Source organism: Anopheles funestus, chromosome 3RL (assembly GCF_943734845.2).
Source record: "Anopheles funestus chromosome 3RL, idAnoFuneDA-416_04, whole genome shotgun sequence".
In the NCBI taxonomy this organism is placed as follows: domain Eukaryota; kingdom Metazoa; phylum Arthropoda; class Insecta; order Diptera; family Culicidae; genus Anopheles; species Anopheles funestus.
The window spans coordinates 45704112-45720789 of NC_064599.1; the positions used below are offsets into that span (position 1 = coordinate 45704112).

Here is a 16678-nt window from a genome sequence, read left to right on the forward strand (position 1 = left end):
CATGAGATCAGAACACTAACACACATCACTGTATATAGCTGTGCTTCTCAAAAAAATTAAGCATAGGATCAATCGACATCCTCTCACATGCGGATACCAGTCGTCAAAACTATCAATTAATATAGCAAATTGAGAAACTAATTCGACCTTCATGGTTAACAATAACGATCTTCAAGGATGTGGATAAGTAAATTGGTAGGTTTATATTTATATTTAATTTGAAGTGGAAGTGGTGGTATATAGTAAAATATATTAACATTTTAAATCACACTTTGGCATACGATTGAGCGTTTATTCGATAATTTCTCCTTTCGTTCAGGTTCCGCATACTGGTCCTCTGCATCATTCATTGTCGTTTCTTCATGTCAACATATCGTGAATGCCGCTGGAAGTAATTGTTGTGGTGTAAGGTGTGCCATTTTGTTTACATAATTTGTGGATGAAAATTGTCACCAAATTTCTGTTTTATTTGTCTACAATTTTCGAAACGTGTGCTAAATATTAAATCTATATTTTTTGTATATCATAAATAACTACAGCGCTCAATTTCACATACTTACCTTTTGTCTTAGAGAAAACAGCTTGCAATTGGGCGTAGCGCCATGTTAATGTAAATGTTTATATAAATTGGCATTACTTTCCAAACATGTTGCACCAATACCTTTTGTGTAATTAGGTCAAATAAAGCAGCAATGAAATCTTCTTAAATTTTTTTAATTTAAATGCCAAGTATTCTACACCTCGTCCGGAGTTTGAAAATAATGACAATAAACAATTTAACAGGCAAATTGCTTTTGGTATTTTTTAAATTACTATACGTGCAAAATCTTGCGGTGTTACAACAACGGAGTTTAGTGCAATAGCGCAAAGTACATGCGATTTTTGCTGCATGTGCAATATTTTACGGCATACCGTTTTCACAAAAATGCGGTTCTTCACGTGTAAAGGTTCTAATTGATTTACCGATACAATTTATCTGTTTGAACGATTGAAAATATATGAATGTACAGCAATATAGAACTTATACAACGAAAACGAAGGGTATGTTTTTATACGTCACTTATGCTTTGACAACCCTGTCCATGCTGAAATGTTTCTTATATACAAGTTGTAGCAGGCAGCCGTTTCAAATGCGAATTTTAAAAAATCATCTACTCTTCTTCTAAATAAATATGTAACTGAGCTGATGATAGCTGATGATGAAGCCAATTTGATGATTTTTTATCTTTTAGCCTCTATGGACTTATAGTGTTAAAGAATTGCCTTCTATTATTGATTAAGGTAAGTTTCTTATCTTGATTTGGATTGGTAAGATTGGATTTCTTTTACCTGTAAAAGAACGTTTGCTTTTTGCGTTTCACATTCTAGCTGTAATAAATCTAAATCAAAACATTTTTGCCTAGAATTGAAAGCAGAAATAGAAATTCAACAGTTTTTTAATGAATCATGCAGCAAAATATCTGCACCGGTTGTATAGAACTTGTGTGCAAGAAATTTTACGATCATTTTACTTACGTTGCAGTTGCTGATAACTATGCGCCAGGATCATGTTTCGAGTTCTAACATTAAAGGCCCTTTTTAATGGTCTGATAAAACCCCATTTATCAATTCTACATTAATGCAAGTTACTTGCCAAAAATATGGCTCATACTGTATCTTTCGTCATGTTATGCTTCGCCTCACAATGCTACATTCTTGTTAGCCAACACCGAATGTTGGAATTTTCATTTTAAAACAATCTGAAGGAAATATGTAAATACGTTTCAGGTCGTACATAGCAGTGAGATGTATTCACATTAAATTCATTCAGTAAATTCATGAGAATGATGCCGATAACATCATTATCCGGGGCGGCCCGATGGTGCATGTTATAAACGGCGCCGGTCCACACGGCAGGACCGGGTTCAAATCCCATCCGGACCGTCTCCCCGTAGCAAGGACTGACTATCCGGCTACGTGGTACAAAATAAGTCTACTAAGCCAGAAATGGCCGGCGTGACCTGTAAGGTCGTTAAAGCCAAGAAGAGAGATGCCGAACGAGATTAGTCGCCATATGCCTTTTTTCAAATACATGTCTTTCGTCTTTGCTTAGAAAACAATATTGATCGAACAAAATAGCAAGAATTGGAAAAGCAAATCTCTAATTGTATATATATCTCAAAATGCTTCCAGTATGTTTGGTTGGTAAAATTTTTATTACATATATATTGCTTTAAGGTGCTTTGATATTACATTACATATTACATGAAACCGGTGTATGAAATATTGAATTGTGAAAAAATAGCATTTTGGGTAAAGTTAAGAAAAAAAATATTGCACTCTAATAGGCAGAGGTGAACTTGAAAATGGGTTGTAGTTATCATGCCATTCGTTTGGTCAAAATGCAAAATAATGATATTATGTTTTGATATGAAGACACTTAGACAAACTCTTTCTTCCAATACACCATTTTCGCTTACATTTTCGCAGGAGGTAAGCGATTTTAAATATGCGCTTAACATTTATTTATCAAATAACCACAGACATGACTGACCTTTGCTCGCTGGTAGTTTTGACGCAGGAACGAAAATGAAAGAACATTTTTGTAGCCATCATTGGCGTGGCCGAGTAAGGCATGGTTCCAGATGTAAACATTTCTGTGCTTGAACTTGGAGCATTTCTGGTATGTGAGTTGTGCGCGTTTTGTTTTTTTTTTCTTCAAATTTTTACCTTTTGGCAACAGAAAAGTTTTGCAGATTTTTAACGCGTGTTATCGAAAGCACGAGTGAAACATACGCTTAAGTATGTCGCAGTAAGACGTGAGTATAGTCGACGCGATGAGGAATTTTTGGCCAGCAGGGAAACCTGATAAATTTAACCCATAGCGGATATCATACTAAAAGGTACGAAAAACACAATTTTGATTTCTTTTTATTTGAATGGCGCATGGTGGATGTTTTCTTTTTCGTTGTGTTGAAGTTTTATCACACTACAGTTAGGCGAGCATAAACTATTTTTTGATACATCACTTTCGGTACATGTTACAGGCTCAAATAGACGAGTAAAAAAAAAGTGTAATGAACGATGGCTCACTGTTTGGAAGTTTTCGGAACAGCATTCCACCCCAACCATTCCGCAAACGGGATATGCAAAGGAAACAGGTGTGAATAGTCCCCAAATCTGGAATGCACGTTCCGCTCGCATTTAAGAAATGTTGTTTGTTTTATTTACCGAGCTCAGGGCAGTGTGCGTGCTTCACAAGGGGTATGGAACTAACAAAAAAAAGCAGATAGATGAGAAAAGTGCCATATAGGTTTTCATCGCTGGAAAAGCTTTCTGCCAAAACACTCACCCTTGGTTCGTCGCACAGGAAGATAGCTCGTCGTTTATAAAAGCCCTTGCAATCCAGTGTGGACATTTTAGTTTGGAGCCGAATGGTTGCCCTATACGGAGCTTCTGGCTAGTACGCAGTACGCAGTCATTAGGCAGTGCAATAGAAAACCAGGTGGAAGTGTACAAACATATATAACACGATGGGTGCCAGGAGATATTCTCCGTTCCCGTTCCCAATACTGTGCATGGTGCTTAGTGCTGCCTGGTTGGTTTTCGGTGGAAGCCACGTAGAGGGTGCCCATACAACACCCGGTTTATTTCTTACTGTGAAAAGTTGCAACTTTTGCATGACGAAAGTTGATCATGTTAAGTGTGGTTATTTGATTGTGACAGACATTTTGATCAGTCCCGATGGAGTGCCTCTTCCATTTTTCAACGACTGCAGTGAGTTCGGAATGCCAATGCTATATTGTGTGCAGTGCCGCGTTGAGAAAAGGTAAATAATACTCTTTTCCTTTCTGAAAGGTGTCTCCAAGAAGAAATCCGGTCTGAAGATCATTGCATCGTTCGGTGGATCCGTCGTACCGTCTGAGCTGTTCGCTTTCCTAACGTGTGACGAGAAGCGCCGAGGAGCGTTTGTGAACAATTTGATCGAGTTTACACTAGCTCACGGATTCCATGGAGTTGATTTGGCCTGGTTATATCCGGCACCTCAAGAACGGGTATGAGAGTATTTTATAGCGTTGGTTTCCACAACGATGTTCATGAGTTTGTTCTACAGGATCAGTACATAAGGCTTCTACGGGATATTCGGTGTGCTTGCGACCGTAATGGGTTGGTGTTCACAGTAACCGTCCCTAGCCGACCCTCTGTTATCGAGGTGAACTACCCGGTGGAAAAGCTGGAAAAGTTTGCTGATTTTGTTATTTTGTGTACGAACGATTATCGCAAGCTACGAAAAACTTCCATCATGGCACCATTGTACTCTTCCAGTCCGGGGTCATCCAATAGCATCGTAAGTATGAAATGCTGGGCGAGTAGCTATCAATGGCCAATACCGTTGTTTCGATCATATTTCAGGACTACCACGTAGATCGATGGAAAATGGCAGGATTGAGCTGTAAAAAGATCGTTATCGTTATTCAGACAATGACCCTAACGTACAAGCTGTACATTCAGAACGAATATCGCGTAGGCACACCAGCCCTGCAGCTCAAGATTCGTCCGTACTACAAGATCTGTCGGAAGCTGTACAGTGGATCGCTAGAGATTTGGGACAGCAATGCGAAGAGCCCTTACGCATTCCGCGATCTCTCGTGGTATTCATACGAAAACGAAAAATCAATCAAAGAAAAGGTAGGCTTCGTAGTGCAACAGGGACTTGCAGGGTTGGCAGTGTTCTACTACGATGAAGACGATCCGATCAACATCTGTGGTGATGGACAGTATCCTCTTACGGCAATAGTAGTGGCAGCGTTACAATCGCAATATCTTCCACCATCAGTGATTACGGACTCGCAGATATATCACTATGATTCACCATCCTTGACACCTCCATCACAGCTGGACTATCGGCACTACAGTGAGGTCAACAGCAATCAGCCACTTGCTGTTTATGTAGAGGACAAGCAACCGAACAACAAAGCATTTTTACCGGATGTTTCGAAAATTCACTCCGGAACACAATTCGTAACACAACAGCAGCAGCATAAGTCAAGCTCGCTAAGTTTCAACGCGAAGGAATCATCATCACCGGTACAGATAAGTGAACCGATCTCTTCAAACGGATACAGTTCCGTGGAAAGAATGTTTTACGATGCTGAATCAGGGTCGGACGAGTACCAAGATGGTTTTAACTTTGCGTACGAAGAAATAGAGCTTGGACCGGGTGCCGACATGGTGCTCACCAACACCGAGGCTTCGATGGTGGTTAAAGATCCCGTAGCGTTACCCTCAACAGTGCAACTGTTTTCGGAAGCAGTGCAGTCACAAAACTCACATACCTGTCAACTGTTCTCAGAACAGCCGCGAAACCATCCGGTAGTGTACACATCGGGTACTTCCTGCAAGGGATGCAGCACATCAAAGCCGTGTCCCCATTGCGCATCTCTGCCGTCTTTCGTGTCGCATGCCGAACAGCATACGTCCAGCATATGTCCTTGTAAATACCCAGGCATTAAAATTTTTGCTACGGGACATGCAGCAACACCTGCGACAACAACTACGACTACCACTATGGCACCGCCTGTGATTCACTTCTTTACGATGGCTCCACCAACATTAAAGCCTCCAACATGTTGCCATGGATGCCAACAGTGTGTTAAGGTTGTAGCAACGAGCAGTGCGGATGTTCCAAATGTGGCAGGACATTCATTGCCCTGCCCTTGCACAACACCTGCACCCGTGGGTGCACAGGGTCACTTGTACTCGGAGCACTCGTTTGTATCGTCTGGCCCTGGTGTACAAATACAAGCACAAGCTGTTGCTGGCTCACCGATTGTTCACTTTACACCGTTTGAGGTAAAACTTTGTCCTCACGATGGCATCCTTCATGATCCTCACGATCGACGATCGTACTATCTCTGTAAACGGGGCTTGTAAGTATTCGTTTTCATGGTAGCGTTCTACCATACGCGCTACATGCGATTTCACAGTACTTTACGCGCTAATCTGCTACTGTTTGGTGTATCCCATTTTGCAGGCCCATGAGTGATGAAAATAAGTTTAGCTGTGCTCATGGTTATATCTTTAGCGAGGCAAGCAAAAAGTGTGTCCCCGAAGGATCTTTCAAATAGTTGCAAGCAACACATCCACATGAAGTCTGCTAGCTGCTAACAACGATGAGCTTTTGGGCCGTGAGAAAAGCTTGCATGTCGCCTAGACAATCCAGTGATTGTGTCGGTCTGTTTAGGTGAGCATCGGCGAGATAAATTTAAAGATAATTAGAGATAATAAAAATTTCGTAAAAATTAAGCAAATGTTACGAGTGTTTTGTACCAGCTGTTGGTATGACTAGATAAATGACGATAGAGCACACAATGTGAGCTTTATCAGAGAATGTAAAACTGAAAAAGCCCAAAAAATAAAAAAAAACCCAACATCAACAGTGCGATGTTGATCACGTAGCTATCAAATGTCGTTACGGAAAAAGTTTGAAACGTGCTCGGGTCATTCGGCATAAAGTTAGCAAGTTGCAAACGAAAGCAAAGCATAAGAAATGAGCACTCATGAGCACAATGATATTTGGACATTTTATTTTAAATGGTAGAAAACATCTTTATATAAAAATGTTTGCGATACGCTGGGAAACTACTATTTATCATAGTTTCGGGTACTAATTATCCAGTAAGTGCCTATTTACTAAAGCATAGATGTTGCTATTTTTAACAACATCTTAAACGGTTTCATGTGTTGTCCTATATGTACATTTATTCTACAATCGTTATGCACTCATTTCGATGATAAACAATAACATATGAATTCCGTATGCTTCACCAGAAAACTTTTTATTAAACATAAATAACGTTCTCCCTTGTAGCCAATTCTTCCATTTATCATAAACACCGCACTACATGAGCAAAATTTGTACGATTTAATACAACAGTGTCATAGAATGACTTAGGTTCTGTGTTATTCAATAGTAAAGCGTTTTCGCTTGGCTGAACCTTTACCTTCGGTATTGATATATACAGAAAAGCGAAAATACCGATGCTGCTCGAGTTTAACTACTCCATTCGTAAACGACGGCAAAAATGCGAAGTTTTACAGATAAAATTTATCTTTCACGGAACGGCCTAATGCACATGATACTAGAATATCGTTTGATACAAATCTAATTTCCACGCTCCTTCGCCATACGTTCGCCCGTCAGACAAAAGAAACAATATTACAGATTGCGTATGACCAAGACGTGTAGGATTTGTTTGGACGCATATAAAACGAATCTAATATAAGACATAAAGCTAAATGTACAGCAAGAGCACGGTTTACCGTGGCAATGCGAATAATACTTTTTCTTTCTATCTGCGCGGTAGTGTTACACCACCGTCTCTGGGTAAAGCTCGTATGATCATCAACCGTAGTGTTTGTCCTGAGATTCAAAGGAAAGGGTAGCATAACCGGGAGGGAAAGGAAAAGTGTCGTTCAGGAACGGTCGCTTCCGGACCATGTTGGATTCAATGTTGGATTAGGTGTGCTCGTGACCGGTTGTCGTTTGCGCTTGCTTCGGTTCGTTCCACTTCTGTACCTGGCCTGATCCAAAGACGACGAATATGAGCGCTGGTACGATGTAAGCGGCGGCACCAATCATGAAGATATATTGCCATTCATCCATGGTGCTCTGTTGCTCGGTAAAGTGCGCTACCAGGATGGGTGAGATGAAACCGCTAGACGTACCGACGAAGTTAATGATGCCGTACAGCGTCCCGGCAAAGTTTGGCGCCAGGTCCTGGGAGTTTTGGAGATTGGTCATCGTGGATGCACCGTTGAAACCGAGCGAGAGCGTAATAATGGCGACACAAACGTACGGATCAAAGCCGATGTAGATCAGCCCGACGAGAAACAGGCCGGGTATTATGTGAGCTGCAATTAAAATGGAATCAGTAGTTGCCCAGTCAGTTAGAAACATTCAGCTAAGTGTGTTGATATGCAGGCATAGTGTTCGTCATGGCTGATCGATCGATCAACCGAGTTGTAGTAAATATGTGGCTATTTATAGGTCGTCAAAGCTGTACACGACGCAGCCCGATATGTTTATGTTGGCAATTTCCTGCGAAAATTGGCATCAATTATTTATGCCAGCGGTAGAAAGATGAGTGGTCGCTGATTTTACTATTCCGTAACGATATCTGTACATGTGCACACGTGTATTTGTTTGACTGTTTCGCATAGCCATTGGTTATCAACTGAAAGGCGTTCCATGTCGCGCTGTACCTGATTTGAAACAAACGCAAATGTGAGCTTGTTATGCTTACACGATATATGTATCACACGAATGTGACGGAACCTTTAGCCTTTTCCCAATTTATTAAAATGGATTTCGTATATTCTGTTTTTTTTTTATATTAAAATTCTTGGTGAGCAGCAACATGGAGGGCCTGTTCACATCCTTTTGTTCATTTTAACTCGCACCATATGATGTCACTAAGCACAAGTGTGCGAAGCAACCTAAATGTGTGCTAAAACTTGAACCTGCGCATAACTAAAGGCCTGGCCCGTTGTAACGTGGGTAAAAAAATAAAAATTTAAAAAAACTTGAACTTGCGTCCAATCCCAAGTTTGCGGGAGTTTTTTCTGGATAAACCACTTATACCTGAACTGGTTCAGAAGGTGCTTCACCTCGTATAATATTGATATCGGCTACCAGAAAGCACAGCAGTGGATGATAAGCTTCAGCGGTTTATTTCTGTCTTAATATCACACTTGGCATATATCTTGCCGGTGGGGTGTTTTTTTGTAATGGAAATGAGCCATGTGTGATCTAATGCGTTTGAAAATTTGTGTCCCATGAGCAAAAGGCCGGAGCGAATATTTTACTATAATGCTGAGTTTTATGATTCCAATCGTTATCAAGAGACCAATGTAGTGGTAGTGACAGCGTGTGTATGGGATAGAAACCTGACAGCCGGGTTAAAAATACTTACAAAATATGCAAAATGATTTGCGTATTGCCGTGACGCTCATAATTGATCTCTTTCGAAGCAAATCACCTATCGTTCCGAACAAAAATGCGGAAATTGAGCGGGCCAGGTATGGCAATGCTGATAGGAATCCAGCCTTAGCTAGCTTAAAACCAAGAACCTGTAAAGCATGGAAAAGGGTTAAGGGTTTAGAAATATAGAGGAAAAAAAAACGTTTCGTTGATGCATGCGGTACATACCTCGCTCATAAACTTGGGTGCAGCTGTTATCAAAAAGTATAAGCCCCACAGATTGCCGAAATGTAACACTAGCAGGGACAGGAATGGTGGCGATTTGGCGAGCGATTTAATTGGTGGTAGTAGCTTCGACTTGGAGACTGTATCGCCTAGCGACTTTTCAATGTAATCCTTTTCTTCCGATTTAATGCGAGGATGTGTTGCTGGACTATCGGCTACGATAATGTACCACAGTACTGCTACAATGGCCGAAATGGCCGCAGGAATATAGAACGCAAACGACCAACCGAGGGTTTCGATTAGAACGCCAACCAGCGGCCAAGTTATGACCGTGCCAAATGTTCCACCCATCAGCGCCGATACGAACTTTCCCTTCTCGTCTGGTGGCGCCCATTTGGAGATGAGATTGTGTAAGGCTGGATACAGAAAACCCTGGTGAATGTAGCAATATGTAACGGAAACATTAATTAGATAAATATGTATGTGCTTTACTAGTAGACACTTGTTCAAATGGAAATAATACATCAATGCATTAGAAAATGGACAACAATATACGAATTGTGTGGAATAATTACTCTCAGCGCATTGGAGCATTCCTTTGTAAACGTTAAACTCTCGAGGCTATAGGTAAAATGCTTGTAAAACCATTTTAAACCAATTTGTTTTCCTTTCACCAGCATGAATAAAAAAAGGATAAATTAGCGCTTAAAACTTGTGTATAATTGCAGTTACAGCAGAGCCGCTAGAGGAACTGGCAGATATTTTAGTTGCTCTTTTAATCAATTGACAAACATGCAACAATTGGCATACCTTGTGAAAAATATATTTCTATTGTGTAAAATAAGATATTTTTAAAATAAATAAAATAAAAAAACCAACAAAAACAGTGATAATTCAATGGTTTTATACAGTAATCATGCATATGCCTCGTAGTGTATACTTTCACTTATGTATGCTCATAGTTTACGAATTTTAACAGTTATTAAATGATTTAAAAAGGTACAAATTTTACAAGATACAATTTGAACAGAAATTTAAAAAATCACACGTATGCATATTGTTCCCTTGCAAACAAAGTTGAAACTGCGAACCGGGTGACAACCGGAGGGCTACTTACACCTAAAATTCCTAGTGCCACGCGATTGGCAATAGTGGCCCACATGCCATTGTCGGCGGCTAGCGGTGTCAGCGCGGTGAGGAGTGCGCTAAATGCCAACGACAGTCCAACCATGTTACGTCCACCGAAACGTTCCGCAAAAATACCGGCCGGCAACGAAGATATCAGATAACCGTAGAAATAGGCGCCTAAAATGATGCTTTGATCGTGTGAGCTCCAGTTATACCGTGGACCATACTGAAATAATGGAGAAAGCAACGGATACGGTTGGGGGAAAAATATAAATACAGACGCACGCATACAAATGCACAATAACAATGATCGCTACCGCAATCGGATCGCATTGATCGACATCACCTACATCTGGGATCTTTGAATGTCCTATCATTGTTTGATTGATCGTTTCGTCAGTTACGTTGCTATGAGGATCGGGTACCGATTGTTTGGCGCTACTTTGAATCGGCTGCACCATGGCCAATATGTTGACGGATATGTTCACTCGTAGCATATAGCTGATCAAGCACGCCATAAACAGCATAATGGACACATTGAATCGGGTTGGTATGCGATCTGTGAAGTAGAAAGGGAAAGGAAAGCCGTGATGAGATGGCAGCAGCAGCAGCAGCAGCAACAGCAGCAGAGGCGGTGGTACAGGAATTGGTATCATTTTTGCTGTTAGTGAATTATGATCGAATTTTGCACCGGACGCTAATCGTGCCGTTGTGCCATTCATAGCTATTTTGTTACGTTATGCCGGTGACCAGGTGACATGTGTAGATGCCGTTTACTATTCGTTGTATCGTTTTTATGTGTTTGAAAGTTTCGCTGCGGTCACAGTTGTTCCACAGTCTGTGGTTGATGGTGTAAATTAGTGAGACAACAACACGTGCTAATGATATAAATTTCCGAGCACGGGTAAGAAACAAAAGTGTTTGCAAATATGGTTTTGCATGCGCGTTTTCACATCACGACTATTTGTTTCACACGATGTTGTTCGATATAGAAAATAGATGTCGAGGAAACGCACGAGCAGATGATTCAATAGTTTGGAATTGGTATTTTGTTTGTGTAAAAAATGCAAGCTAAGTTGTTTAGTAGAACACTACGAGCATACATCTTAAAATCTTGTTTACTACGCAACTACCCAACTAAAATCATTGGTATAAGATTCTTCAAGTTGTACCGTGCGTATCATCAGGTAAACATGTAGCCGCACAGGATATTGCAGCCAGGTGTACATTCATGACGGTCTCCATAAGAGATTCTTTGTTGCGTCAGCTTGTTTAAGCGATCATTACCTAGCGATGACAAGTTTACGGCCATCGGTGTGCTATCAATTTGATTGCTTAAGTTGAAGTAATACGGAGGTTGAATTGGTGGCTAATAGTTATTTATCGATGTATGCAGAAGCTGATGTTGGGAACTTGCCGATGAGTTTAGCAGTCGCTGAACGACGGTTAACGAATGTGTGGATTGACACATTTCTGTTTTTAACGATCGGGTATTCAAAGTTTAAGTTGATCGGTAAACACATTTGCTTAATAGGTGAAGTTCTATTAAATGAAAAATATCAAGCATAATCTTATTAAACTAAATTGAATGCTGTATACAAAGAAAAATCTAAAAGAAACTATTAGATTGGTGAACAAGTTGAACAACAATCAACGAACAACTGAGATAACCATAATTACGATTTAACACAATTATTTTACAACAAATGTTAGTTCCCTGACGAACAAGCGACACTGAGCACTCTTTGTTCTGCCATATTTTCTTGTTACATAGTTGACTGACCCCGTATGTTAATCACTAACAACGATCATCTGTTACTCGCTGTGGTTCGAATGTTCGTCGACAAACGGTAGAGCAATGATTCGTTATTGAAACAAATGAACGAAAATGGTGATAGATTTGGATACAATGTAATTCTTAAGCTGTAGTATAAATTATGCGTATCTAGCATACGACCGCATCAGTTCACTAGTTGAAACAGACCAACATGCATCTAATTTGGGCCACTCTCCTTGCTTTCGTCGCGGTAGTATATACGGCACCCGGTCCGTGCGATTTACCAAGTTTGTCCGAGGTAGGCAGCCAGTATCTTGTGTTTGGACAGGATTGCCGACAGTATGCCTATGGTTACAATGCTGGATCATCGGCAAAAGTTGAAGTGAAGAACGCAAACGGTACGGTATTCGGAGCCTATCACTACATCGATGCCAACAATGTAACGCAAAGGGTGAACTACACGGCCAACGATGTGGACGGGTTTCTGGTGGAAGCATCCAATTTGCCTGTACCTGTTAAGGACACCAACGTGGAAGATTCAACTGTTACCGATGTCCCAACAACATTTCCTACCGTTGCTCAAGAAGAGAAAACGACCCAATCAAACCTAGTGCGTGATTCTGTGTCCGGCGTAACTGAACATCGTAACACATATTTCAAACCCATCCTCTCGGTATGGTACCCGGCCAGTTCGTACACTCGCGATCCCTTGGTAGTGCAAAACGCGGAAGTGTTAGCTCAAAAAACCGAAATGAATAGAGGTTGAAATGGTATGACAGGGAATATAATTTATCGAAATAAATACTGGTTGAAAGTTTATTTTGTCACTTTTCATCAAATATTGGAGCAAACAAATCCTTAGAACATAGGAGCACAATTTATGTAACTTACCTATCGCTTTGATGAAATGCACAAGTGGTCCGTACATTGTTGCAGCTTCGTTAACACCTTTTGCTATCAACTATCCACTGAAACTATTTTGCACAGTTTATCACAGCATATGATTGAAATTATCGATCGATGTCGATGTTACGATGTCATTAGTTTTGCAGTAAAGTTGTAACACAGTTCAGGAACTAAAATTTGCTGTCCCGATGTCCCGAACGTGTCACGCTTGAATTAAGCTGCTTCACTACCGGGCAACGCCACTCACAACCATGAAATGACGGAAGATTCACCTTCACTTGCCGCGTTTTATTTTATTTTGCGAACCGTTCCGTTCAAACGCGCTTAGAATTGATATTATACGATCGTGCAACCGTATATTGCTACAGGTTCAGCAGCAGCTGTTCATGGCTCTGCACTGTTTATCGGCAGTTTCGTTGGTTGAGGTCAAGTGCCTCGATCACTCGATGTTCAAACTCCGTAGATGCTGGTGGGTTGTCGCATTGCAAAGCACATGGCTGATGCACTGTACCGTGTTGAGGCGGCGTGCAGTGGCGTCGAGATTTCTAAAAAAGAGAGAAAAAAACACAGGATATAGAAATATTAGCAATAGTTAGCACCTAGCGGTTTCAGATTATACGCATTTGATGAATGTTGTTTTCCTTAAGGTATGCTAATAGGTCTTGCTTTTCGATCACAAGTTCATCACTTTATCAGGAGGAAGGCAAACGGTAAGTTCAGTAACTGTCTGTTACATTTGGAAATATGATATGAGTCAACCTGCTCGCTACCGACTAACGGATACATGCTTTAAGGATCATACGGCGAAGGCAAATTTTCAAGATCGTCACTGTGCGATCAATAAACATAGCATTAGTGCATTCACGTGGCTGAATGTAATCGACAGGTAGCGACCCTATATCCGAGGTCATCCGTAGCAAGGTAGATAAGCGGACAGGTAAAACAGGAAGCTAGCAGAAGAGCGAAAAAATGTCATTAGAAGCAGAGGCGGTAGCTGTAACCCGGAGGCGCAACGCATCTCTACAATATAACCTTGCCATTTAGGTAAAAACATTTCTGTCATGTAACTGTGTGTAACTGTGTCTTTACAGAGTAGATCATTTGGATGAGCTTGTCCCCGACGCGACAATCGTATGATAACGAGTGCTAATTCGTGTGTGTCAATTACTTTAGGGCAATGCAGTGTATTGTACTGCGAACCAGGCGAACTGTACTCAGTGTGGTGAAAAAAAAACATTGTTTTTAGTGTTCTTATGTATTTTACAAAACATTGCAGGTAGAACATGAAGCTTTAGTATAACATAAGTAAAAGAAAAGATAGAAATGGTAACACATTTAAAATATCAAGTTTTCTTATTATGATATGTAACTATGAACAAACTGATAAAGGAAATGAAGAAAAGTGTTTAAAGAAACATTTCAGAAACAACCCACCACATTTTTTATCCGAATTGCGTGCTGGCTTTATTTTAATAAAGCCAACAACAACGATTGTACTGTTGACGAAGTAGCAATAAGAAATGGTTCGAGTTATATAGGTAGCTCGTATCAAGCTAGACATTTACATAAAGCTGAATAAACAAGTAACGATGCGGTTGTAAAAGATAGATATTAATAAGATAACATTGAGTACAGAACCGTACATAATCAGCTAAAGACACATGTTAAGGACAAAATGACAGTAAACCCATCTGACTGTATGCAGGTCAAATCAAACTAAAGATGGAATTCCTCATGTCGTTAAAACAGCAACATGATCCATAAAAATAAAACACTACACAGGCTAGTTACAAGATCGGGAAGATCATGTGCTTTCCATTTAACTGTTGTATGCACACTGGTTGCTCTTGTTTATGGAGATTCAGCAATAGTTTGTTTTTATATGAGGAAATTGCGATCTCGGTCTAGTTGTTTTAAGACACTATTTGTATTAGATGATGACTTGTTTTTAGACATGAACTAATGCACCTCATTGCCTGTATTTTGTGCCGGAAGCACAAAATGCGTGTTGCTAATTAAATTATCGGCATTTATAAATTACACGTTAGCAATATCTTCAATGCCATTGAATCAGGAAGATGAGTATATCGGTAGCAGCTGATGATTATAGCCGTAGTCGTGATAAGCTTATAATAGCTGCAAACAGGTCATAGAGTACTTTCCCAGCTTTTGTGTTTTCCATCTTGATGAAAAACGAACTATTATGTCGATCGTGATTCCATGGTAAATACGTGTTAGATAATTTACGACGACAACAACAATAAGTAAAGTACACGCGGTAAACTACAACAACGGAAACTTTTTAAAAACACCACTGTTCAAACAATGTTTTCATCAATGTTTTCACAGTTCGTACAAAAGCTTGTATAATCACATACTAAATGTAAAACGCATCACAATTTACCTCAAAGCACCGGATAATTTCTATACTGTCCACTTGCACAGTTATCTTCACACCTTACAGCGAATATTTTATCTTTCATGAGATAAAAATAAGACCGATTAAAAACTTTGATGCTGTGAAACACTTTGTGCCACGCGCACTGATTTTCAACACACTCGATCAACTCCGCAACTAGCAGTAACACCCGCGATGGTCGTACAATGTGCGATGCTGATCACAGACAGACTGATAGAGAAAATTTCCCACCAGACAGTTATATTGGCGAAAAAGCTTTCTCGTGTGTGCGATCTTCACTGGTTGCTGTCGCAGTGCCACTGAATCTGCTAACCGATATCGCCATGAGCGGGCTGATGTTTTTCTTCGCAAAACTGGCTCCAAGCGGGCCCGCAAAGATGTCATGCACACATAGGACATCGGCGGATCGTACAGCGTGAATGGCGATTTTTGAGTTGCACACAAGTCCTACGCATGGAGATCAAACGAATCTTATGCAGAGTTTGTTTATTTCGACATTGAAATGTGCTATTTGAAGATAACAGACACCGGCAGGTTGCAACTATTTCGATAATTTTTATGACTTGTGAATGAGTATGGGTATTAAGTATAATAATTGAATAAATGTTGCCTTCAGCGCATTCATGGAGAGCGTATTTTCCATGATCGCGTGCATGGTAGGAATATGTTTGTTTGCAAATAGTGTTAACAATGAATACATCGTCCATACGAAGTTCTCGTCAAGAGCATTGTTTCATAGTAAATTTGAAAGCTATTTTTTATCTTCGTAGCGCTGCCAAACGATGCATGAAGGATTATATTTTGAAATTTTTAAATCATCTCCAAACACTAGAAATGCTCTAAATTGATAAGTATCATAATCATAATCTTTTCATTTCAAACTGTAGATCATTAAACTGATTTGCTTTCATCGGGGACAGATTATAGGTATATTTTGTTTAAGGAATGTTGAAATCATCGAATCACAACGCATTTAAAGCGATTTATTTTCCTTAAACATTTGCTGAGTTCTTATATATTACACATAAATATGTCCATATTAGTATGCAAAAATCACGGGTAAACAAGAACTACAATAGAAAATTAAATTGAGTTTATTCGGGGTTTTAGTCGGGGGTTTTTATGGAAATACCGTCCGGTCGCTTTTAAAGCAATAAAAAACAAGTTGACTATTTTCAAATTTCAAATAAACATCGCAAAACAGAATGTGCAAAGTGGTACACTGATGAACAAAATATACATTTAATAGTTGATAAGATTA

The 16678-nt window shown here is 40.0% G+C and overlaps 3 protein-coding genes across 3 annotated transcripts; 2 read left to right on the forward strand and 1 right to left on the reverse strand.

The window, feature by feature from the left end:
• Positions 1 to 3827: 3827 nt before the first annotated feature.
• LOC125769453 (uncharacterized) lies at positions 3828 to 6724 on the forward strand (the record flags this gene model as incomplete). The annotated part of the gene is made up of 4 exons (XM_049438186.1): positions 3828 to 4034; positions 4094 to 4327; positions 4393 to 5909; positions 6014 to 6724. Coding segments are annotated over 4 exons (2052 nt in total), but the record flags the coding sequence as incomplete, so codon positions are not given.
• A 68-nt stretch (positions 6725 to 6792) lies between these two features.
• On the reverse strand, positions 6793 to 15885 carry LOC125771063 (sialin). The gene is made up of 7 exons (XM_049441259.1): positions 15403 to 15885; positions 12984 to 13543; positions 10666 to 10874; positions 10305 to 10541; positions 9191 to 9619; positions 8955 to 9111; positions 6793 to 7893 (listed from the first exon to the last, which is right to left on the reverse strand). The coding sequence occupies exons 2-7, from the start codon at positions 13018 to 13020 to the stop codon at positions 7499 to 7501; spliced, it is 1464 nt and encodes a 487-aa protein (XP_049297216.1). The 5' UTR covers positions 13021 to 13543; positions 15403 to 15885; the 3' UTR covers positions 6793 to 7498.
• Positions 11162 to 12961, forward strand: LOC125771064 (uncharacterized). The gene has a single exon (XM_049441260.1). The coding sequence runs from the start codon at positions 12304 to 12306 to the stop codon at positions 12856 to 12858; it is 555 nt and encodes a 184-aa protein (XP_049297217.1). The 5' UTR covers positions 11162 to 12303; the 3' UTR covers positions 12859 to 12961.
• Positions 15886 to 16678: the final 793 nt, after the last annotated feature.

Excerpts from the sequence above, each read along its gene's own strand:
- LOC125771064 (XM_049441260.1), top strand. The coding sequence starts at position 12,304 with ATGCATCTAATTTGGGCCACTCTCCTTGCTTTCGTCGCGGTAGTATAT.
- LOC125771063 (XM_049441259.1), bottom strand. The coding sequence starts at position 13,020 with ATGTACGGACCACTTGTGCATTTCATCAAAGCGATAG. Across the intron at positions 10,875-12,983 it reads GCATTTCATCAAAGCGATAG|ATCGCATACCAACCCGATTC; the intron begins GTAAGTTACATA and ends TCTACTTCACAG. Across the intron at positions 7,894-8,954 it reads CAAATCATTTTGCATATTTT|CTCACATAATACCCGGCCTG; the intron begins GTAAGTATTTTT and ends TTTTAATTGCAG.